The sequence below is a fragment of the Amblyomma mixtum genome, chromosome 3 (assembly GCF_055824585.1).
Source record: "Amblyomma mixtum isolate Tamu chromosome 3, ASM5582458v1, whole genome shotgun sequence".
NCBI classification, from domain to species: domain Eukaryota; kingdom Metazoa; phylum Arthropoda; class Arachnida; order Ixodida; family Ixodidae; genus Amblyomma; species Amblyomma mixtum.
This window is the reverse complement of record NC_143014.1, coordinates 417,698,406-417,723,991: the sequence shown is the minus strand read 5'-3', so window position 1 is coordinate 417,723,991 and position 25,586 is coordinate 417,698,406. Positions and strand designations below refer to the sequence as shown.

The window sequence follows — 25,586 nt, the reverse complement described above, 5'->3', positions numbered from 1 at the left end:
GCCAAGTTCATAATTAGCGACAGCAAAACTGTCGACCAAAATTTTAGAAAATGATAGGATAGGCTAACCCAAAGAACGCTGAACAGAAAAATTGAGCTAATTTGGACACCCGCGCACGCTGCCACACATGGTAACGAGGGGGCTCACAAGCTAGCCCAACCTCTCTACTTCTGGGTAGCCGTCGAGCCCCCCGCACACTGGGCATACGACGAGTGTCTGCAAAATTGCGGGGAAATCATCAACCCTTATCAATTGGCACGTAGATTGGTACCCCTGCCAGGTTCTGGCTTAAAAAATAAAGAAGCTGTCGCATGGAGGCGGCTCCAAACTAGTACCTCCATGATCCCGGTCTGGGCGTTTCACGTGCAAACAGAGCATAGGGACAATGATCAGCGCAAACACAGTGAGGCGAAAAGGACCCTTGACCACATAATTAAGACGTGCCAACAATACCAGCGGTGGGACCAAATATAGTAAGTAGAGAAATCTGGGAGACCCTGCTGTGAAGCGTGGATCCTACCATCCAGCGACGCACCATCCGTCTGGCAGAAGAAGCCGCAACAAGCTAAGGGTTGCCTGGGAACCTCTAATCCACGGCCGCAGGACTCCTCGTCTTCCCAGGGGCGGGGAGGGAGGCGCCCTTTTTCTGACGGAAATAAAGCTTGTTTCACTAAATCAATCAATCAATCAATCAATCAATCAATCAATCAATCAATCAATCAATCAATCATTGCGGCTAGCGCTGCAGCGCAGCAACTAACTGAAATGAGGCGTACCGACGGCTCCCATTGCGAAGCGGTCGATGCGGCTGGCATTCTACAAATAGAGGCGGCGCCGGCTCGCCTCACGTCGACCACACATTCTTCGGTTTACCTGGACAAGAACGAGGAGTAATCACCGCCGCCTGTCGGTCCACATTCTTGTCGGACGGAGTGCCATAGGGAACAGCTGCATCACACCGGGGAGGAGCTCCATGCTGGATGGCGCGCTCTGGCATGAGTAATTAGAAGGATTGGGCTGAAATTTTAGACGCGCCTATCTCAAGGCACAGGTGCTTTGCTAAAATTGTACTAACTAGAATATTCATCAAATGCCACAACCTCGAAGTTTTCAATACAAACTTGCATGCTAATTAACTGCAGTCAATTAAATGTTGGTTATTGTATTTAGTTAATTATTAACATTAGGATGACAATTATCCTCACAGTTTGTGTCCGCCTGGAAGTACAACCAATTTAAGAAACAACAACTTTTGTGTAGTTCTCATTGTATTTGTTTTAAAAATCCTAAAAGTATAAATTCGAATACCCTGTATGTCGATATCGCGTTTTTTACCTTTGCTTTTGACTTCCGCACAATATGGAATGCAGCTGGGCCACGAGGTTGTAAGCGAGTCGTGGCAATAAACTCGCGAGTGTAGTTCACGGCATTCAGGGGCGTTATTCGTCGCAAAGTTTGGGTCGTGTGTCAAAGCGCGTGGTTACCCATGTGGGTGAGGTAAAGGTGCAGCACAGCCATAGGCGAGCACAAACCCAAGCAGGGCAGTAATCGGCCCAATATTGGAAACTTATTGGCAAAGGCCGGTCCTACCCAGGACCAGAGTGAAAACATCTATTTCTAATATTGGGTCTCGGGAAAGAAGGGAGCAAGGGAGCCAGTAGGTGACCTAGTATGAGGGCGGTAATTTTACCCCATATTGTTCCCTCCTGCCCAGAACTCATGAAAAGGCAGTACCATAAACTTCGTCTCCCCTTTATAGAAAGACCTGCGCAGGCCAATGAACACAACAGCTGTTACTTCGCCACGAGCTATGGTCGGAACGCTTGGACTTACACACTACTGAATCCGCACATCGGTCATTGCTTTTCAGTGTCACATAATACAGTCTAATCTGCGAATAAAAAGACAGACGTTGCTAAGCTTCGTTGCTTAGCGTGTAAATTTCCTGGGAGAGCCGGTTTACTGAGCGCTGGGCTGCTTTGGTGTTTTGCTTACACAGGGTAGAGAAGTCTCTCACAAATACCAGTCATTTTGAAGTCGCTCAAAAATACCAGGGCGTCGTTCACGTATAGCTGCAGATAGCCCCGGTTGAAATGCGCTGGCAGGTCAGCGAGGTAGCGCCTTCAACGGGTGCACAGCACACATTTCTCCAATGTTTAGCGGGCACTCATCATATGACGCTGATGCTCAGTCTGGTTTCGGCGCCGATCGACCTCCTACTCTGCAGCGCGCTCGACAGAGCATCCTCTGCGGCGCCGACGACTTACGCGTTGCTGCGCGTCGCGGCGGCCGACAGCTTTTGTGTCGGCCATAGTTCCAGCACAAATACGAAACCACTTGCTCATCTTATTCAAAATAACGCAGCCTCATCACAGCACCACACCATAGCTCTCACGTTGGCCTTGGGATGGCTCTGGAATCGCGCTAGCTCTGGGTACCTCTATCTCCTTTTTGTTATCTTAAGCTGGGAGGTGGTTTGGCGCCAGGCCGGGTGAAAGCTTTTTGCGTCACGAAAAGTCCCACTATTGCGATCTCCTTAGTTCTGTCTTATCTCAATCCATCATCTTCTCCGTAGTTCCAATCTATCTCGCGTTATCACTCCGGCGTCACGCCAGCCGTGTGGGGTTACATTGGAGCTCAGCTCTGCGCGGACTCTGTAAAATGGCCCTCATCGTAAAAGTGTCACAATGAACCTCCCGCTCCTTTCCATCCTTCCTGCAACTCCCTTCTTCGTTAATTACGTTGAACACACCGCAGTGGATCGATGGCTTTGACCCTCGGCTACTGGTCCCAAGATCCCGGGTGGAAATCGTGGGCACGATGGCCGGCCGCATTTAGATGCGGGTGAAAAGCAAAAATTTCAGTGTGTAGCGGGATGTCAGCGCCGAGTAAAAAAACCATATTGTCTGAACTAACCTAGAGCCGTCGATTGCAGCGTCCCTCATACCCACAATTTTCGTTTATAAGTACTCTGTTCGCTTCGACTTTATCTGTTGCTTTCCGCAGAACCCACGGTGCGAAAATAGACATAAACACACAGAAATCGTACCATAACAGAATAATTACCCAAACCAAAATAAGCACAGGAATTTTTTTTTAATGCTGACTTTAATGAAAGTGGGAAGTTTAAAGCATAATCACCATTTACATGAAGGATAACTCAGTAAAAAGTAAAATAAAAGAACATATGTTGCCGGCGGGATAAGAACCAGCGACGTCAGCAGCACGGTGGAAGAATGGTCAGCAGGTAGCATACGGTGCATGGATGAATGAATATGGAAGGTAAAGGCACTAGAGAAAAAGGCGAAAGGGCGCAAATACGAAGAACTTTCATATTCCCGATTATTAGCGTTAACAAAGTGTGCTGCTGAAGAGTTAATTCCTTGTTACTGCAGCGGAAGAGTTGACATACTGAAATGTTGGAAAAAGGCGGAGGAAGAGGAACCATGTCCATTGGTTACCCTACAAACAATTGTGCTACGACGGCAGCTGTTCAGCCTTTTCTTTCAGAGTGTGTTCATGTATCACCACCTGCAAAAAAAAAATCCCCTGTGCTTTCCTTGGTTTCAGTGAGTGCTGGCTTCTTTCATATCTATCACTGCAGTTCCCTCATCCAATTCTCTACCGCTAATAAGCGTTCCTTGCAACGTGAAATTCTGAAGGTAGAGCACAAGTGTTGTGGCCTCACAATGAGAGGGCAGGATGCATTAAAAAAAGCATTGATCTTGGGAAAGGTGGAAGCCAAGGAAAGACGGGGAAAGCAGACGATCAGATCGATTGACAGATGAGGCAAGCAAACAGTGCCAGCCTAGCTGAGCATGCTGCGTGATCATGAGGTCACGAAGCTGCACACGACTGCTTATCAGCCGTGTCAGCCGCACACGACAGCGCCACTTAACTGCCTCAACAATGGCACAATATGCGCTTCTGACGTCGCGCAGCTGCACGTGATCATCGCGAGATGCCGTAATGGAGGGCTCCCGAATACTTTCTACTGCCTGGCTTCTTCAACAAGGTCTGACATGAACAGCAAACGGCCGTCTTTCCCCTCCGACTTGGGCGAAATGCGGGCGCTGAATTCCGTAGCGCGACTTTGATACAAGCAGCCGAATGTCAAAGTGACTGTGCCACCGCGGCGGGCAAAAAAAAAAAACATGGACAGCAGACATTAGGGTGCCGTACATATTTAAATCTTACACCACCTACACGGGTGAACATGCTTTTTTCTTCCTGAGACAAAGTGGCACGCATCCTCTCTTGTACAGTTGTACGCATTCTCGTCTACTTAATCATCACGTTAAAACAACTTTTCTTTTTCTCTCCAGTGGAGAGCTACGGGAGCACGTTCACGCAGCTCTGTCGCCGCACGTAGCCGCCGCGCATCTCCACGCGCGCTGGATGCAGGTCCAAGACCCCCAGCAGTTTCTTCGTAAACGTTGCGCCGGCAGACATTGTAGGATGTGGCAGCATTAAAATAACTGCAGCTTGGAACGTGGGAAAGCGTGCGTGAGGAAGGGGTTGAAAATTTTCTGGCCACATGAGCGTTCACCGAACTGCACATCTCTTGCATTGTGGCGCATCCGTCCGTGCCTGCAAGTGCTAGCTTCAAATTCAGCACATGACGGCTTTTCTTCCCCTGGATACGGTTCCAGAGGAATCGATATGAAGTGCAACGGGAAAGCGTAGTAATGCGAGAAGAAAACACCGTTTCGACGAGGCGCTTTTGTGCACCAAGCCTTTGTTAGTAAAGCGGCGAATCGTGATGATGATTCAGAGCAGCCTCTTGTTTGGACTCAAAGTCGATGAGAAAGATAGCCGCACGATCACTCCTGGACGAAAACCCTTGCGGGCACAAAATAGACGTGGCAAATTTGCTCGTGACACCAAAAGTCCGAAAAACCATGTGACCCATCCCGCATAAAATATTTTCTGCGTTCTGTGCAACAGCGTGAACTAGTTATGTCGATGAGAGTGACAAAATCCGAGTACCTTTTAGGTGTGTAGCTCTCGTCGCGATCGTAGTCGATGTAGATATAGATCGCCTGTATTGTCGTTTTGCGGGGGAACTGAATATTGACTCGGTGCGGTCTGGCCCCATCCGATTGCCAGTATGTATCAAGGCAGTTGTCTCGCAGCCGATCGACGCCATGTCCTGCGAAAAAGTGCGTTGACAAGAGACATCAGAATCCCCAGCCAGGACACGACGTTCGTGACGGTCGGGAGGTGCCTCATAGCTTACCACGCTTGCAGGACGACACCGACCACACAGCATCGAATCCCACTTCGCGCACGTCGCCCTGCCTCACCAAACTCGAGAGGTCTGGAGCAGAGGAAGCGTTCATGGCCCTAATAAGACGAGAGTGGAGGAAAGAATGGGTTAACCAGCAGAAAGCACCGACTCTCCGCAGCGCCGGCCTTAAACGCCAGCGCTTTAGCTAGGATCACACGCGTGAGTAGATTTCCCTGACGTATGGTTTTGAAGCCCTTGCTTGACGGGCGGCTATCGTTACACTGAAGAAAAGCAAACGGGTTGCGCGCGACCACACTGGGAAGATACATGGCACACAACTAAAAGCACGACGCTAAGGTAGCGCGCAAAAGGGCAATGTGGCCTGTCCGCGGGCACACAGTATTCAGTCTGCTATGCGATGAGACAAGACGATGATTATGAATGACTCGTGTTCGCTTCTGTGGCTCTTCCGGGCACAGGACAATTTATGCTGGAACGGTACTTTTTAAACCAGGCGAAACACATACCTTTTAAAGATTTTTTCAACCGTTACCAGAAACAGTCCTCGAACCACACGATTTATTTAGAACTTAAAAACGCCGTGAATTCAGCAAATAAAACCAAGTATTACTGAACGCAATCGTTCACCTCTTTGGTGTACCATCGCGTGAAGGTATCCCTTTTATAGTAGTATACATGTTTAGAAAATTAGCAGTTGGAAACAATCGCTCATGGTCCACGGCGTCCTGCATTACTCCGCTGACCAATCTCAACAGTAAACGAAAATGTTTTTTTTTATGTTTCGCTATATCAAACAAACCACCGCCATGGAAATTCTTGAGCTCATAATCTCATCTGCTGGTGTACTTTTTCTTTAGTTTTCAACAACCTTCAACAGACGATTACCTTTCATCATGGAGAAATTCTGTGTGGCGGTCAGTGGTGATGTTAATTTGTATCCGACTGCTGCCACATCGTGGGAACCGCTATTCAGGTCGAAACGCTGTAGTCTGATATTTCATCAAAGAGACTCAAAGCACAACGAACAGACTACTTGAATGACCTGCCCTTGAGCATTACTTCTTTCTGATTTCTGCTAGGATATCACTAACTCGCGTTTGTTGTCTGACACACTGCCCTGTTTTGCTGTGTAACCTTACACCTCAATTTTCCCTGCCATAGTGCGCTGCGCTCTTCTCAACTCAATTACATCTTTTCATTAGCCTCCAAGTTTCTGCTGCATACTGAGAGTAGGTATAACTGCTGCACACTTTGTTACACAAAATTGGCAATTTATGCATGTATCTGAAAACAGTATGGTGATGGTCATACAGGATTATAACCTTTTCAACATGTACCGGTTGTCGGGAGTGTGCCGTTATAGGCGCCGTCGCGGCTTCAGCACGCTGCCGACTCATTTGTGGCTGGCAGCCGCCTCTCGCTCGCTTTCCGAGGCACTTGCACTCGATTACGATATCTCGTATTCGCCGCTTTTCAGGGCAGCGTACTAGAAGGCCATACTAATGAAATAAAGCAAGGAATACGACATCGCAACGCATTTCCAGAGCGCGAGTCGCGCGCTCCTGCCTCTTCCATTCGAATGGTCGGACAAGACGCTGTAACCTTGAGCGAGCGCTGGCAAGCGCCTACAGAGAATGCGGAGGTAATAAATGAGTTAATGTTGTGAAATGATTAAAAATATAGGCAGTTAGCTGCGCAGGCATTCCTCACGTCTGCGTGGGCTATGAAACAGTCATTCTGAGTTCGGTCAAATCTTTATAGTGAAATCCTCCAAGATGGAGTACAGAGGCTACAGAGGCAGGCTATACAGTTTCCACAGGACTTTTGTAGTTAAAGAAAGCACAGTCCTGGTCAAGGGTTAGCACCCGGGACCGTCGCTTCACAGGAGCAGGCGCAGTCTCAAATCAGCCAGCGGGAACTTTTACACATGGCATACATTTAATACGATGAAAATGAAAATATGTAATACACTTTAATTATATTTATTACACTGTAAATATGTCCTAACCGGAACGGCTAGCATATGGTAGGGAGATAGAGAATTGATCATTAACTCGAAATGAGATCAGTGTTGGTGCATTTATTATTATGTATACATGCTGCAGCCCATATTTTTTTCTGGGCAATGACAGGGGTGGGAATACAAGTATATGGCGCCGATAACCCAAAACGCAACGCCAAAAACATAAACAAGCCAATACCGCACGCACTCAGTACCAAAAAACGCATGCAGACATTCATGGAATAGACTAACTAGACGTTGATGTATGAGTCATTCAGTGTATGAGTCACCATTCTCCAAAACACTTGGTACCGCATTGTTTAAGGTGCTGGCCGTTCGGTAATCATCCTTACCAGACAGGTGAGAAATACCAACCACGTTTCTTTGTTAGTAGACCATCTACTATCTAGGCCCGTGGAAAAGTTTTATTCAGAATAACTGCTGTAAAATTTCGTTCCCGTTGATACACGCGGACAGTGTACACAGCTGGCTGTTCGCAGTGTCACAAGAATTTTTTTCTGCAACATTCGACGCAAGTCAGCGAGCACCGTTGGTTCAGTAACCATTGCTTATTTCGGGGTGAAAAGAAGGCATGAACTCCTATTCGCGAGTCCGTCTCGCTCTTATTCCTGTGAAAACTTGTGGTTTGAGAGGTTAGGACTCCGCGGCCTGACGAGAGGGCGAAAACAGACACGGGACGAAACATACGCTGTTTGGCACACCGTAACCGCTTGTGCCTACTCGTACGGGGAAGGAACTGGATTGTAATACTGCCGGATTGCACAAAACAGATATATGAAAGTGTTTTGCGCCTCCTTTTGGTGTTGTAGAATAGGAACTGTGAGGATATATAGATTCTTATACATATTACGTGTTTAAATAATTGAAGCACACGGAAAACATTAAATGAGCGCAGTCAAATCATTATGAGGGTCATGTTGAATGATGCAATGATGCGTACAAAAGACGGAGGAGCTGCTGAGCGCCTAATTTATCGCCAATTAACGTGTTTCCTTTTCTTACTGTTCGAGTCTCGAGCGATATGTCAGGTTTGGCTGATTGCCAACAAATAAGAACGCTTCCGACTAACTCTTGAAACTTGCGGAAGATTAGGTAGTCACTTGGATTAATCGATATATGGACACTTGGGGATTTCAGGAATCTGTAGATTCCAAATGCAATTGAATTTCGCGGATAGCCAAGAACTCTCCCCTGACGCAGAGATGACTGATGCGAAGTTATGCTTTTTAAATGTTCTTTCTGCCTGGAAGTCTGGATACCGCAGCTCTCCGTTCTTCGCACCAACGTCTTTCGTGACCAAGCCGTGTAGCTGCCCGACTCGTAAGGCCTATTATTTCTCTTTCCCTTTCTTCAACACTTCTCTATCCGTTCTGGCGCTGACCCGGAATGATACTATGAAAATGCGTCTTTTTCCCTCATTACTGCGTAATTTTTCTCGCCAATATTTCATAAAATGCGAGCCATGGGCCAACCAGCTTTCGCCTCACCTGGTTTGTCGATATACGAACTTGGCAACTACTGCGCTGGCTGTGAATGCTTGAATCGTTTGAGCTACACCTATAGGATATATTAACTACACATATACAGGGTGTCCCCGCTAACTTTAGCCAAGGGTTAAAAAATAGAATATTTGAGGTAGCCCAGGGAAAACACTTACATACATCTACCAACCGGCTTGCGCATCATAGGCAATTTTTGTTTTGTAATTAATCAATTAGCAATTCAGATAATTTTTCTACATTCGTAAATATTGACTTTAGGCAGAAAATCTGAATAGCAAGTTGGAGAGCACCTTGAGGAACACCATTCAATTTGTTTGCGGTAAAGAAAACCTCACGTGTATCTTTTTCCGAGCTCCAAAGAAAGCCCGCGAAATACAAAAAAAATCACGTGACTAGCGCATTCGCGCGCCACGATTGTGCTGCTCTCAACCATGGCTTGAGTGAACGAAATCAGCTGCTGGCAAGGCGCGACTACCTCAATGCGCCGGCAGGCCGATATGTCAAAGGTGGTTGCGGCGCCCTGCGAGCCAGTCTGCAAGCGTGACGGTGCAAGTTGTGAGCTATGGAATGGCCAAAGGTGACAAACACAAATTCGACCAGTTTTATTCGCCACCGAGAGGCAAAAGCAGATAAGTATACTTGCCTATCTTCTTTTGACTCTCAGTGGCGAATAAAACTGGTCGAATTTGTGTTTGTCACCTTTGGCCATTCCATAGCTCACAACTTGCACCGTCACGCTTGCATACTGGGTTGCGCGGGCGCCGCAACCACCGTTGACATATCGGGCGCATTGAGGCCGTCGCGCCTTGCCAGCAGCTGATTTTGTTCACTCAAGCCACGGTTGAGAGCAGCACAATCGTGGCGCGCGAACGCGTTAGTCACGTGATTTTTTTGTATTTCGCGGGCTTTTTTTGGAGCTCGGAAAAAAGATACACGTGAGGTTTTCTTTACCGCAAACAAATGGAATGGGGGTTTCTCAAGGTGCTCTCCAACTTTGCTATTCACATTTTCTGCCTAAACGCAATATTTACGAATTTAGAAAAGTTGTCTGAATTGCTAATTAATTAATTCCAACACAAAAAATTGCCTATGATGCGCAAGCCGGTTGGTACATGTATGTAAGTGGTTTCCCTGGCCTACCTCAAATATTTTATTTTTTAACCCTGTATACTGAAATCGGCATTTAGCCTACAACAAACCATTCCCGAGGTCGGATGTCAGTGAGCATTATATGGGCATTATATGAGAAAGTATATGGTTTATGGTTTATAGGAGTTTAGCCTGCGACGACTTACAGACAGAGCAACCAACTTGCGCAATCATTCAATCAACAATTTTTCTTGCATCAACGGCTATATGCAGGAAATTTCAGTAGCTCTGGGCTCGTAGTGCTTCTAGAATTGACCCCTGCACACAGTTTGTCTGTTGCAGCTCATACTGAGAACGATAGTACAGGCTGCTTTAATTTTGGCCCCATCAGGATTTGAGTTGGGGATCACACCCATGACAGCGAGCATAGCGGGCCTTGAGCTGCACTCGGAAGCCACAGATATTCTTAGCAATGCTACCAAAAAAGATAGTCCGGGTTTGTTTAGTATCAGCAAATAAACATGCCAGTTGAATTCCACCACTGATGCGCTAAAAAAGCATATCTGAGCCCTCATTGCTGACAACGGTGAAGGTACTGACTGCCGGCACCACCCTAGGGACGAGCACCTAATACACAGAGAAATCGACAAGGCTTTCAACCTGTTTTCGGCAGGACCAGCCCGTGCTACCACGATCAAAAAATTACTGGGCATGCGTTCTCGCAAAAAAAAAAAAAAAATTCTAGCTTTGCCTCGCAACCCAGCCGCATGGTACTGCTCTGCGCATTTCAGGCAGCTGGATTACGTGAGTGCTCCAAAAAATCATTTATTTCCGCACACTCGCGTCCCGTAAACTTTTGATCGCGTAAGCACGTTGGTAACTCACAGCCTTCATGAAAAGATAACGTCCCATGGACGTAAACGGAGGAGGCCTTACGGTTTCCTTCGACGTCACGGCGCTCTTCCCCACGTGTCCAGCCGTTTCCACGGTCGAGGGTGTTCTGAAGAGAGGCTGGCAGGTCGCACTTCTTTGACGACCCTTAGCTCAGCGTACTGGTGCGGTTCTGCCGCAGCGATACACCTGCAGAGGAAGAGGGGAGGAAAAAGCCAGATACAAATACATCGCTCGGCTGTCTTCTCCCCCACCCCTCCCCTCGCGTCACGGGATTCCAGCGTGGCGAGAAGGGGCCTCTAACGCGAAGGGTATCCTCTTCCATGGAGAGAACAAAAGCAAGACTCCGCATAGACCCCACACAGCCGTACATGGCACGTCCGCTGTGAATACGAGATGGTTCCGGTGCTAGACGATCTCAGAGGAAGAGACTGGCGCCGACGGCAAGAGAAAAATGAGTAAGTAAGTGGTTTAATAAAACATAATAAATTGAACGGAAAGAGTTTTGCTAGGCCCCGCATCTGCTATCGCTGTAAGACGGCTTACAAACGTTGACTCCGTACTGAAGAGCTTTTTTTTTTAATTAAGTGTTGTTGATAGCCTCAGAGCACAAAACTGAACTTAATGATAGATGAGGATGTGATGTCTATATAAATGAGAAAAGATTCCCTAACCTAAAGAAATCGAGCAGTGAACGATGATGAGGTGCTTGTGTTCATGCGGTGTATGAAGCAATATTGTTGGGCGAAGGACCCTTTGCCAACAGGTGCCGAATTCTTGTCGGCTTCAGCGCTGGGCAAACCCACAGCAGGTGGTGAATTTCGGCCTCAAGATTTCGGTTCTTGCAGACTGGACACCCGGGGGGGTACCAACCTTCGAATGGCGGCTACTTTCATGTCACGGCTGGAGTTAGGGCAACCCCTACCCGGATGCTAAGAAGCGCAACCTCCTCTGCACGGGTAAGACCACGGGGGAGGGTTACCGCACACGGAGGGATTAGAGCACGTGTGCGGTACCAGAGGTATTTCTTTCCTGTTAAAAGGAGGGTGGTGTCATCCAGAGTTGGGGTCACAAGATGAGGTTGGTGTCACAAGGCGGGTCGACGAATTTGCACGGCTTTGCGAGCTCAGGAGGTCTCGTGGGACGCATTCAATACGGATTTGCTGCGAGATGCGTGCCGCGAGGCAATGGATGTCCTGGCAATTGCCTGGGGTGCGACTGACGTGTCGTAGTAGGCGTATGACGTGAAGGGCGTTGGTGCGGATGACAATGCGAGCCGCAGGTAGCAGGGGAACGGCGACCACAGAGTAAAGTGCCTCTGGAACCGCAAGCATTTCCGCACAGAAGGAGGAAGGAGGTTCTGGGAGGAGAAACCTGGACGTTTTGTTCAGAGCAGGCTTGCAAGGGCAGTAAATTTCAGTCGTTTCGCAGGCCTAGATGCTTGCGTAAACGTATAAAACGATTGAGCCATGCGGCAGATGGGCGTCTTTTTCTGTAATTCGTTCGCGAAACGACGCCAGCGCGAGGGTAGATGATGGCCGACGTAGATAAATTGGTTTGTTCTGGCTTAGCTGCACAAAATGCCAGGGAGGGAGAACTGGAAGACGTGGCTGTAGAATGGAGTGCGATGAAGCATACGTCCTGAGTGCACACGTTGCGTGGTACAAGGTTAGTCTTAAGCTGGCGAGCATAACGTCTTTGTTGCATCTGCTCATCTAGTGTACTCAGCTGCGCATGTTCTTGAAGCGCCACGAACAGCGCGACACGTGGAAGACAAGTGATGACCCTCGTTGCCTCTCGATTAACAGCTTCAAGGGGATTCCCTTGAGTCCTCGTCAAACAGTGGAATTGGGCTTGGTAAACAAGGCGCGGTTGCACAACCGTCCGCACCAACTGCCGCGCAACATGGGAGCGGGCGCCGCCTGTTTTAGGAGCAATGCGTCTAATCAGACGTAACGCCTGAATCCCTTGTTTTTTAGCTCGACAAAACCAAGCAGACCCTGTTCCGGATTCGTGTATTGTTAAGCTGAAGATTTTTATGGTCGAACTTTTTTGAAGTGGAGCTCCAGATAGATGGAGACAAAATGGTGTAACAGCGAGTTTACGGCGTCCCCAGCGCTTGGATACTAACACGTACGCAGTTGTCCTTACTGAAAGCTGAAGACCAATGGAAGAAGCACAACTCGACGTATTAGCTATGGCTGATTGTAGGGCGGAGGCTTCAGTCAACAGGTCGTGGTGGGTGCTCCACACAGCGATGTCATCAGCGTACAATACAAACTTAATTTCAGACACACCATGTAAGCGCCAAGCAGAGGGGATAAAAGTAAGATTAATTAATGTTGGCGACAATACCGATCCCTGGGGTCCACCGCGAAAAGGCACAAAGGATACCATGGTCTCACCACTGAGGTGTATGGCAAAGTGTCGGCCTTCCGAAAAGTATTCTACAAAATTGCGCATTCTAACGGGGAAATGCAGCATGTCAAGGGATTCCAGGATAGCAGCATGACTAATATTATCATACGCCTTTTCGAAGTCCATGGCCAGTACAGTACGTAGTCTTTGTCAAAAGTAACCAGGCTGCATTGTTTGCTTCTAGCTTGTATAGTGGAGCCCTTGTGGCTTTCCTAAAGATCAAAAAGTTTTGGAAGGTAAGAAGACCCTCAGTACTTACCTTTAACGACCATTTCAGCTTCAGGGATGCTGTAAGGGCTCCACTGTACGACCTAGAAGCAAACCATGCAGCCTTGTTACTTTTGACAGACTGTACATTGTTGCTGCGAGTTGATTCTAGAACTGTTGACGCCAAGGCAGCCAATTCATCTTATGATTCTATGGACTTCCGAAAGCCTATTTCGGCGGGGTGATAGAAACCGTCAAGGCACCACGGCAGTCGTGTGGCCAGCATTTTTTTGGTAAGCTTGCACAAAGTGTTCTTAAGGGATATAGGCCAAAAATTATCGAGGTCTGTCGGCAGCTTCTCCGGCTTTGAGATGGGGGATCACAATAGCCGATTTCCAAATTTCTTGTACGACGCCTTCTGTCCATACCTTGTTAATTGTGGCAAGGAGTTGAGGGAGTACAGCGGAACTCAAGTTCTTGTACACCTCGTACTGAATGGAGTCTAGACCGGGTTCAGTCTTCCGACGGGCCTCATCTGTTGCTGCAAGCAACTCAGGCATGGAAAATGGGCTTGCGGTTCTCTAGGCGTCGGCTGTAGATGGTTGTCTATGGACATATAATGGAATGCCCGCCAAGTAGGCTCCTGTGATCCTTGGGGGCAACACATCATACTTGGGAAAAAACTTCCGTGCTGCTTCTCTGCGCAATCATCCGGAGCTAAGTTAGCAGCGAAGCGTGCTAAGTCCGCTGCGTCAGGACGACGGGAACCATGTTCCATAGTCCGAAATGTTCGCCATAGAGAAGCATTCGATGACTTCGTTGAAAACTGCTCACAGCACGCATGCCACTGCATTCGCGAGCTGAAGAGTTGACCTTCGTGTGAGGATTATGCATGCACTGAGTTCTCTTGTAGAGTGTATTTTTTGTTTTCCTCTATGAATTAAGTGCAGCTTCACTGTACCGCTGTACCGGCAAGCATGGAAAGAATATTCCCCTTTAATGGGCTGCGTCGCAGGCACATGAAACTCACACAATACAAGACCCACGTGCGGCCGCCAATCGGGTTCTGCCTGTCTCGGCACGCAGCGCGTCTGAAGGGGCTCCCACCCAACCACTCTTTTGCAGCATCCACAGAAACCACAATTTACTTTTCTAGCGATAATTGTTTTTGTGACCAATGGTGGGAAAATGCCGTAATTTTTATCTTCCTCCTTCACCGTCACTTTTGAATACCTCGTACACCCTCGCCCTCATTTTGAGAAATTAATCGGCCCTCCTTTACCCTCACTTCGCAAAATTTGCTGGCCATCACTCCGCTCTCCCACAAATCGTCAACCCACCCTCAGCCTCCCCAGTAGTTTTTTTTTTGTTTTTCTATAAGTTTTTTCTAGCCGGCAGCTTCTGGCGATATCACTGAGTAATATCAATATAAGAGAAGCTCTCAAGGCACAGTTGGACGAGAGGCTAGATGTTTTTATTTTTGTATTTGCGCGTTAGTTTGAGCTAAAGCACGAAACAAAACCAAGACAATTATGAGCTGAGCATCATAATATCACTCTTCCTTCACTTCTGGCACGCACTGCATTCATACATTTACCCTGCACTTATAACATTTGATTGTTATCGATATGCACTGCTAAAATTAGTCAGTGCGATGTTTTGTCGTTGTAGGGAAGCTAATATACGCCGCCAACATTCAGAAAATAATGCAGTGACATTTACCACGGCAATTAAAATAAGTGCAAAGCACTAACTCGACTCAGAACCAGGAAAGTTTGTACGTCGCTTAATTACCATTACCCGGTGACGTTCCGATAGCATTGTGTTCTAACTGAATTTCACTGCTTCTAAGCTCCCGCCATTTCGTGCGGATTGCTGCATGCTCGTCTGATGGCGCTTCCACCCGCACGGATGGAAGATAATGAAGACCACGTTTTCAAACTACAGCACGACAGACTGGGAGTGAGTGAGTGAAAACTTTATTGCATCTTTCAAGTGTTTCGCGCTTGTGAAGTCTCCGTCGTCTTCTCTGGCGCTGGCGACTTGAGGCTTCTCGTCAGCAAGGGTGGGCCCCTATTCCAAGGCTCCACTGAGTCGTGCTGCATCAGTCGCGTGCTGCACTAAGGTCCTTTGGGTCGCGAGCTCGCCGCTGGTGAGCCGACTCTCCCATTGCTCCGCACTCGGGTGTTCGTGTTGGTGGAATGCTTTGTTGCGTTCGCATTCCCACGTGATATGATAAAGTGTAGGTGTGGCATCGCACCAAGGGCAGGTGGCTCTGTATTGTGTCGGGAACATCTTATTAAGTATGTGTAGGTTAGGAAAGGAGTTGGTCTGCAATCTGCGCCAGCCGGTCGCTTCCTCTTTTGTTAGGGCTTTGTGTGGTGGTGGATATCTAATTCTAGCTCCCCTATGCAAGTGCAAGGTCTCTGCGTATCCACCCTCGCAAGCCTGTAGGCGGAGCTCCGGAGCATTTGATTGCCCTGCTCGGAATGCTGGGAGCTTAAGACGCGCGAACGCGGGTAGATGACGAAGAGTACGTCATTGCAAGCACAGCTCGATAGCCTGGCAATTCGATCAGGCAGGATGTTAAGATTTCTGTAAAGTGATTGTTCATCTGAGGGAAGTATATGTACCGCCCGAATCTGAACCTGAGTGGCACTCCCTTTTGCTGATGTCCTCAGCCTTACCTCCCGTCTATAGTGCTCTGCGGCACTGTCTTTATGAGATGTCTTTCGCGGCGTTCCCTAAAAGCTCTGTAAATAGTTATGTAAATATAATTCATTTTCAGTATAATAAATAGCATGTTAAAGAAAGCTGCGGCGATGGCGTAATGGTCTCAAGTATACTGTTTTAGATTAGTTGTAGTGGCAACCGGATTCGCTGTGAGGCTATTTTCCCAGACGCGCATAGATGACGCTGCAGACCTTTAACATCGGTCGTCTCCCGTGCTCTTCGGCCGTCGTTCTTCCGGACTCGGTAGCCGCATTTCGGAACTTTTGTCTGGTGCTTTTTTAGAGGTATATTGCTTCAAGAAAATATGCAGTGTTAATATTCATTGCCGCTTCAGCTTGCCTCGCCCTGATAACGCAAGAGTCAGCAAAGAGATACTGGATTACGCACGTGCAGATATACCTAAAATGTATAGCATTCTAACGCACGCTTTGCAGCTGATTTCCGCCACGACTTCACTAAACGTACTACGAATGAAAACTGGTGCTTATTTCGTGATATATTAAAAGAACTTGAGAAGATATGCGTTCAAAAATTCACAATCTCAAACCGAATAAATGATCCCTGGTTCACTAACGAATGCAAAAGGTACTTAAACAGAACAAAGGGGGTATACAGAAGAGCTTCAAGAACTAATGCACCACTGGAATGGATGAAATATAAGGAAATTGCTGCGCTTACTGAAAAAAAACCCGAAGAAGAGAAACAAAAATACTATAACGACACACTTCCGAAACTATTAAAAAGTGATCCCAAAAAGTTTTGGCGCACTGTAAATCCTAAAAGCAGCAACATTTCACCAGCACTAACTACAGGAGAGGGCTCGCCCTTACCGTTAGACAAGTGCGCCGAAATTTTCAACAAATCTTTTAGTGACATGTTCACAAATGAACTCCCCACTGATAATTTACCGCCCATTTCTCCAAAGTACATACGGTTTCAATTTGCACCTATTACTATCACAATAAATGGCGTCGCCCACGCAATCGACAAGCTAGAACTTAAAAGGCCCCAGGACCCGATGGGATCAGTACAAAGATTCTGAAATTAACATGTCACGAATCATCTGGTTTGCTCGCGCTGATATTTCAACAATCTCTGGATGCACGACAGCTCCCGGACGACTGGAAGCAAGCACACATCATTCCCGTACACAAATCAGGAAGTAACACAGATCCAAAGAACTTCAAGCCTATCTCACTTACTTGTATCTGCTGCAAACTACTAGAGCATATCTTGTTTTCCCACATCATGAACCATCTGAACCTAAATAACTTACTTCTCGAGAACCAGCACGGATTCCGGCAAAACCGATCATGCCAGTCGCAACTCTTTGAACTTGTGACTGACCATCATCAATCCCTACTCATGTCTCATTTCACAGACGCCATTTTCATTGATTTTACAAAAGCTTTTGGCCGTGTTGCCCAAAAACGCTTACTGCTAAAGACCCGCAATTTACAGCTCGACGAGCAAACAACTACATGGATCGAGCAATTCCTAACCGATCGTTACCAGTCGGTCAAAATTGAGAACCTCATTTCTAAACCCACTCGCGTAATATTCGGGGTCCCGCAGGGCTCAGTATTAGGGCCATTGCTTTTTCTCATTTATATAATTGACACAGCCTCTAATATTACTTCATCAATACGGCTTTTCGCAGATGACTGCGTAATATACAGGCAGGTATCCACCCCGACTGATGCACTAGCTCTCCAATCAGATCTAACAGAACTAGCGCAATGGTGTTCAACGTGGCAGATGGATATTAATGTCAGTAAAACTAAGCATGTAAGATTCTCTAGCGTAGCACGAACATCACAGAATAATTACCGGTTAAATAATAGTAGAATTGACTCCGTGTCGTGTATATCTGGGAGCGTTTTTCAGTCAGAACTTAACCTGGGATGCTCACATTGAATGCATAACTAATAAAGCCTTTAAAAAAAACTGGTCTCTTGAAACGCCGTTTACCCCTTGCGAACGCTGAAACACGGCACAGCGCTTATACAACGCTTATCAGGTCATCTGTTGAATACGCTTCTGTTATATGGAACCCCTCCCACGCGATTCATACAAATGCTCTAGAAGCAGTGCAAAATAAAGCCGTCAGATTCATACTGTCATCCTACTCCCGTCATCAAAGCGTATCAGCACTGAAGCAAGCAATGAATCTTCAACCTCTAGCGACACGTAGAAAGTTCGCCCGGTTGTCATTATTTCACACTTTACACTATACAGAAACGCCATTCTCCCGAAATCATATCTTTCCTGCACCTCATTGTTCAGCTCGCCTGGATCATGCGCATAAGGTACGTCCGATTTTCGCTCGCACACTAAAATAGCAGAAGTCACCGCTGGTTTTGCAATAAATGAATCGAACTCATTGCCATCCAGCATTGTCGGCCATACTGAATTATCATATTTTCAAACAGCTTTACTAACATTTCTGAACACGGAAAATGCGTCACAGAGTGCTAGATGATTTACCGTGTTACGACGACCGTAACTTTTTGGCGGTCCTTTTTTGCTTTGCCATTTCTTGTGTGCTGAACAGCTCCGGAGCCTCTTTTGTGTGCCATTGTATTTGTAGTTACTTATTGTATCTGTAGTTACTAACGGCCGTCAACGTGCAACACTTGCTGTTCCATTCCTTTTGCGAGGGGCGCACAAATGAAATCTGTAAGTTTGCGGGCATAGTACAAGAAACTTGATCTGAATCGGGGTCCTCCGCCAGATTGTTCCACAAATTATCTCATCTGTATTGCTACCGCAGTTAAAAAAAAAAAAACAATTTCCAAAAGACCACAGAGTGAGGCTCAATGTTGTACAAAGCCTGCATGTAAGCAGCAGCATCATAATCTGAAGATTTTTGCGTGGCTCACTGATCGGTCCGCTTTGGAGCATTTTAAATGTAGACTGGGACGGCTGGCTCCACAATTTCAACGCTGTGTTGGAGTCACCTAAATCCTGCAAACAATTACTGCGCTTTATTTCATTTCGATCTCTTCACATCTCTTCACTGGGGAGTCGTTCACGTTTCGGTTTCCTTTGGGATGTTTGGTATAGGATCGTAGGCACGGCGTCTGACGACAGCGATGATGCTCCGTGTGGAAGGCGGATTTGCTTGATATCGAGGACGTGTAGATAGTCTATCAAAATATGCAGTCATTTAGTTTTCAAAAGTACATGCCTACGGCTTCAGTCGGCGGAGCGGCTGCGGTGCCGCACTGCGGCGCTGCTATCTTCGTCGGGCTAGGGTTCCTCGATGGCCAGCGCCGCTTTCAGGATGAGGACACCGCTCTCGACGGAGGTATGTTGTCCCCCACTCTCCCGTTGGGTTACATTGGGAGCAATGCTCCGGCGAGCTGTTTGGAACAGAAAACTGTCTCTAAACGCATGAAATTCCCGCAAACTTGGTGTCCTCCCAAGGCAGGGTGGTACCATAAGTTGTTTTAAAAGTGCAAAATTTCGTTATACACAAATGTATCTTTATTCACAGCTATTCTGCCAAGAAACTCGGCGCCTTGTGAACAGTAGCTACATTTTCACAACGGGCGTTGCATACTCCAAGGGAATATGCTGGCCCGGATGCTTTGCATTTCATTACTTTGGAAGCAAACGGGATTACGTAATCTCCAAAGGTAGGCCATTCAAACCGCTTCTCGTTCGCCGCGAAGTCAAGTGCGAGAATTTACGAGGATGGAACGTTGAAGTTGGGCATTATTACTTCGCCGCAAGCAAACATTGTTCCGGAATGCAAGCATTTCGCATTCCTTGCCTCGCATACTTTGGAGTTCTCTTGGTTGACCTCCGTCTCACCTGACCTGTGATCCCCACTGTTTTCTCCGCTCGCTTTTCGAGCAAAGCCGCTATCCTTTTCTAGGGTGAGCAGAACAGCCGGGAACAAAGGAGTCCCTCATAGCTTGATCTCCGACTGCTGCATCACGCTCACAACACGAGCACACTGCAAGCAAAGAAGCGTGACCGAATGGGCGAACTTGCGTATACTTTCGCCTCGGTTTTGCATGTTGCCAGCTGCTTTCTTTCTCCCGATTGGAGACGCATCATTGTGAAGCAGCCTCAATACACATCGAACCTTCTGCGCACCACGCTGTAAGAAGTCGCGTGTTTTGACCAGATCGACCACAAGCCCGTGCGCCGATGACGCAGGCCGGAAAAGCTGCAATCGTCCCGCAGTTTATTGCGGCAAGGGGAGTCGAGGATTAAACTTGTCAGGCCATATCCAAATTTGCCGAGCGCTTGCCAAAGAACCAGAAGAAAGACATTTTCCAGTAAGGCACCCATATTATTTAGGCGCGTCCTCACTGGTAAGCAAGTATGCGAGCTTTCATCATACGTTTTGTACAATTTATTCATCATTATATCAAGAAGGCATTCTAAGCTCCCCCCCCCCCCCCCTCTACTTCTTTGCGCCAGCTCACTAAGAATATCCTGGCCGCGAACCTACACTCTCTGCGTCAATAAGAAAAGAAGTCGCGATTGCGTGACGCCAACGAAAGGGGTCTTTTCTTTTCTCCACTACGAAGACAAAAGGCTGCTTTTGTTGGCGTCGCGCAGCCACATTAGTAAAATTCGTCACACGTGCTTCTGCTTCTGGGCAGGTATTTCCTAGAGTTTACGTTTTTTTTTGCCTGTCTTGATGACAGCTGCGGGGAGGAGAGCATGTCCACCTGATTTCTCGCCGGTGTCTTCCTGCGCGCTTAACGTCAAACGCGGTTTTTCCAGGTAGCCCAGACCCATACCATAATGAGAGATCTATTGCCTTGGCCGACTACTACAAGAGTGTGGCCGCAAGCCAGCGCCTTTTGGAAAATAGAGCAGGCGGTTCCCTGGAAGCGAAGAAGGCGGCCCACGTTGCTCTGACTCCCGTTTCTTAGTTTAGCTCCACAGGGATAATTGGATTCAAACGAAATGGTTATTAGAGGCTGATTTTGTGAGATGACATTGTGAATCGGTCGCTTGTGAGGATTTCTTTCTCGGAGTTTTGAAAAGAAAAAAATAAATGTGTCAGTTAAATTTGTCCTCAAATAGGGTAACTTAGCAACTACCATTGTGCAAAATGTCGGCTTATCGTATCATCAATCTTCGTGTAGTGAACACCATTCAGAGAAAAACTGGACCATCTGCATGATTCTTTTGCGGAACAAGCAATTAAGAAAGTATGGCCAATATGTTTCAGGCATGTCACAGCTGTACACCTCTGAGCAGTGCGCCGACGGACCGTCTGGAAGAGAAATTTCCCATTACTCCATGAAATTCTCCACATATGGCGTAGTGCTAAGAAGAAGGGATCGCAAGGAATGTTCAAAAGTTACGAGGAACTTTAGCGGCTAAAGTGGTGAAAGGCGAAAGCATGAGAGCTGCATTCTGCTACGCGATTGTTCACTTCACATTTTGTTGGTGCATTAATTAACTGCCAATTAATGACGCTTAAGCTTCGCCTTTAGGAGTGGAACGCGACAGCGTGTTGTAGCGCTGCCACGGAGTCCAAGGAACGCAACCACCCGTTCGGCGCGATGCGTTGCCCTTTGAACGCAACGCTTTTTGAGGAAAGGAAATGGGGCTGTAATTCTCTGTCATCTCGGTGCACACCTGAGCCGCACCGTACAGGAAGGGAGGAAGTGTGAGTGAAAGAAGAAAGAGGGGCCGTAATGAAGAAAATGAAAATTGTATTTCAGCAAAGGAAATTACGCATTAACTGTCTCACATATCTCAGTAGACACCAGTCGAAAATTGTATTTGAGGAAAGGAAGTTGCGCAGTAACTGTCTCACATATTTCGGAGGACGCCCGTCAAAATTCGCTCGCTGTGACGTCACGACAGTTTGGACCGATCTGAAACGCGGACAAATACGCCTTGCTCGTTGGTAAATTGGTTTTTGATCAAAGGAAATGTATCTGTCTCTCATATCTCGGTGGACACCTAAACCTCGCCGTAACAGGAAGGGAGGAAGATGGGAGTGAACGAAGACGACACCGTATTCACTAGACGCACCTTTGTTCATTCCAAACCATTGAGCTGGCATGGCGGAGTGGTAGTGTGCTCGACTAGTACTCCGGAGACCGGGGTTCGATGCCCAAGCTCGGCTAATTTCTTACTCGGTTTTATTTATTTATCTGGTCTGACTGGAAAGGTTAATTAGACTAATTGGTTAAGTAAGCAATTAACTAAACTCAGTCAAACTTACTTGGAGCATCACTGTACGATCCCTTTAATTGGTTGCATCGTTAGTAGCCAAAGTACAATTGGCCCCGTTTGAAATTCGCGCACTGTGACGTCACGACCGTGTCGACCAATTGAAAAGCGTGACATTTCTGTCGACAGCTCCTGTTTACAACGATGAGGCATTAAAGGCTTCCGCCTTAAAAAGCGGGTGTTAACTACGCAGATATCGCTCTATTTAGCAGGTAATCCTCCGTGCTGCGGGCATACCCGAGAAAATTAGGGCCCTGTGAACAGCCCTTACGTAAGAACAAAAAATGCAGCATAATTTTATTGAAATCGGCGACCATGATGTTAAATTATAACTACAAAGGAACACCGAATAACCGCTGTACTGTTTCAGTGCAGCCAGTGGTTGGGGAACATAGCAGTCCATCACTAATTTCGGTTGCCATGGGGTTAGAGCGACTGCACCATGCATAATGCACACTCAAATGTCCCAGAATATTATTTCTAGCAGCGAAACAACTATGTAATGCATATTTCCAGTTCAATCACAATATTCCAGTCGCCACGCAACCGCATACAAACCACGCTCCACGCATAGCGCACTGTACGCGGCTGGCACGTGGGACCCAACTTGCCGCTGCGACGGGGAAACGGCGGCGCGGGGTGCTGCAAAGGGTGTCCCCACCCTGAAAGCGGAGGCGCGCGGACATGAAGGTACGCTACGTCGAGCGCTCGATGCCAGAGTGTACCGTGTGACGACGGCCTTAACCCTCACTCTCGCGGTTTCACGTAATACGCCTATGAGCTATATGTGCGGCGTTCGTCTGTTTCGCCGCTGGCGTTGGCTACAGAAGAGGGCGCCTGCATGTGCGCAGGTCTTAGCGCCCGCCTTGTGCGTAGCTGTTCATGCTCACTTCGAAGCGCGGAAAACGAGCGTCATGAAATGATGCTTCCGCTTTGCAGTGCTCTCTTGCCGCGCCGTTACAGCAAGACTAGGGCCGCGGAGCGGTCCGATATGACGCTTTGCAGTGGCAAGGTCTTCTTTATCTGTTCAAATTTTGTTTCACACGTATACTTGTAACGAAAGTGTGGTTCCAAACTCCTCTGCGAAACCGCTCGCACGGTCACAAACCCTAACCAAGAATCTCGTGACTTGGACCGTTCTTCTGTCGTTGCCTAGCAACAGGAAAGCCAGGTTGGCTTAAAGCTACCGAAAAGCATAACACACAGTTACCACCACATTTGGCCCGGCCGCCTCTTAATTCGGCCGCGCCCAACACGAAGCTGACCTACAAATTTTGCCTGGCTACCCGAAAAATTTGGCCCGGGTCACCACAGAAATTTGACCTTGGCACATTTGGATCCAAACCGACGTCTAACTACAGTTTACCATTCCAAACACAATGACGACCTGCAAATTCAGCCCAGAGCAACCTAAAATTTTGCCCAGTCCTCCTCTAAAATTTGACCTGCATAAATTTAGACCAGAATCGATGTCTACTCATAACTGACCGCGCCCAACATGATGGCGAACTCCACATTTGGCTGGGCCTCCGAAAACATTTGGCTCGGGCCAAATTTTTGGGCTTGTCTGGCCAAATTTGTAGCTCAGTGTCCTGTTGGCAGCGGCCGTATTTGGAGGCAGCTGGGCCAAATGTGGAGGTTACTGTGTCTTACGTTTTTCTGTACCTTTTAACTAACTTGGTGTTCCTGTTGCTAGGCAACGGCAGAAGAACGGTCCGAGTCGCAGGATTCTTGGTCGTTGAAGGTAAGTGTGCGAGTGGTTTCACACAAAAATTTTAATCCACGCTTTAGCCACAACTATACATCAGAAGCGAAATTTGAACAGAGAAGCAAGACCTCGCCACTGAAAAGCGTCCTATCTCAACCCTCCGCTGCCCTAGCCCTGCTGTAACGGCGCGGCAAGAGAGCAGGGTAAAGCGGAAGCATCTTTTCATGACACCCATTTTCCGCGCTTGGGAGTGTGCATGGCCTACAACCACAACGCTGCGACAGCAGGGGCCCATGCGCCCAGGAAGGACGGATGGAAGGAAGCAAGTCAGCTGGAGCTGACGTCCTTGAGAGTGGGTACTCGCAGACGTCGGCCCAAGTCTTTCAACCGTGCGAGGGATTTAGCAATCGATAGGGAGCGTAAACGCGCTAAACGGTCAGCCGAAACAGATGAAGAGCGGGAGCTTCGAAAGCAAACTAAAGGCGCACTTCTGGCCCCCGAGGACAGTGGACACCTCAGTCGTGCTTTAAGCTGAGTGGCGGTAGTGACAGACATGCGCTGAATGCCTTGTCATTGACAACGCCGTGGCTGAAACGCAGTACCGAAGCTACAGGCCGTCGGCGTTACTTGGAGCTCGCATTGACAACGTTCTAGCCTCCGGTTATTTTGAGGGAAGGAAGGGCGCATAACTGGCTCCCTGAGTCAGTGGACGCCTCAATCGCGCTTTGAGGTACGTGGCGGTGGTGAGAGAGATGTGGGTGGCATGTGTTAGCGCTGACAACGTTGTGGCAGACTCGCGGCACTGCAGCAATAGGCCGCAGCCTGACCTCACGCTGGTTATGCAAGCCTGACTTTCGCTTGCATAAGCAGAGTTAGCTAAGCCACGGCCATTGTTTGTTTAACTGTGTTGTAGATTTGTCTTCAAATTCGCCATTTTCTTTACCCCAAAAGCACAAACGGGGCTCTGAATTGCGGGCCCTTGTGGGCCCAGCACGGACTGCCCATTGGAGCCCGATGTGGATTATGTGCGGGATTTGCAACTCGCGCGGGACCCAAAGGGCAGCTCAGTGGGCTTGCTACATAGCACCGGCAGGGGACCTCTATAGTCTGCATGCATAAATACGATAAAGTGGGCTTTCCTCGGTTTCTTGTGGGACCCAGATCGACAGTAATGGTCTTCTCTGGGGGAACCTGCAGGGTGGCTAAGGTGGCAGTGCAGCGGAGGACCACATAGGCGAACCCATGCCAGGCCGGCAGGCGAAACCGTCCACTTTCGCTTCTCCACCGGTTTTGCTCAACCACCCCATTTCTTCTCCCGATTAGAGACGCTGATTGCTGCGCGTCGAAGTCGTTCTTCTCCCGATTAGAGACACCTCGGTGATCTTTTGCCCATCCGACCAGAAACATGAGCTCTGATGCAGGCCGGGAGAGGTCTATTGCACAGTCGCAGGTATTAAGCGGCAGCGTAAGGAGCTCGTTTTGTCGACATCCCGGCTTCGTCCGTCCCAATAAATCCTACAATTCCTGTAATCAGAAAATAGAAAAAGG

The 25,586-nt window shown here is 47.8% G+C and overlaps 1 protein-coding gene across 1 annotated transcript in view; it reads right to left on the bottom strand.

Moving 5' to 3' along the window:
- Positions 1 to 10,903, bottom strand: part of LOC149357782 (anaphase-promoting complex subunit 10-like) — a 28,895-nt gene extending 17,992 nt beyond the window's left edge. Inside the window, exons 1-3 of the mRNA XM_089584949.1 lie at positions 10,802 to 10,903; positions 5,240 to 5,346; positions 4,990 to 5,152 (exon numbers count right to left, since the gene is read on the bottom strand). Coding sequence (XP_089441075.1) covers positions 4,990 to 5,152; positions 5,240 to 5,342 — 266 coding nt within the window. The 5' untranslated portion in view covers positions 5,343 to 5,346; positions 10,802 to 10,903. The remainder of the gene's footprint in view (positions 1 to 4,989; positions 5,153 to 5,239; positions 5,347 to 10,801) is intronic.
- Positions 10,904 to 25,586: the final 14,683 nt, after the last annotated feature.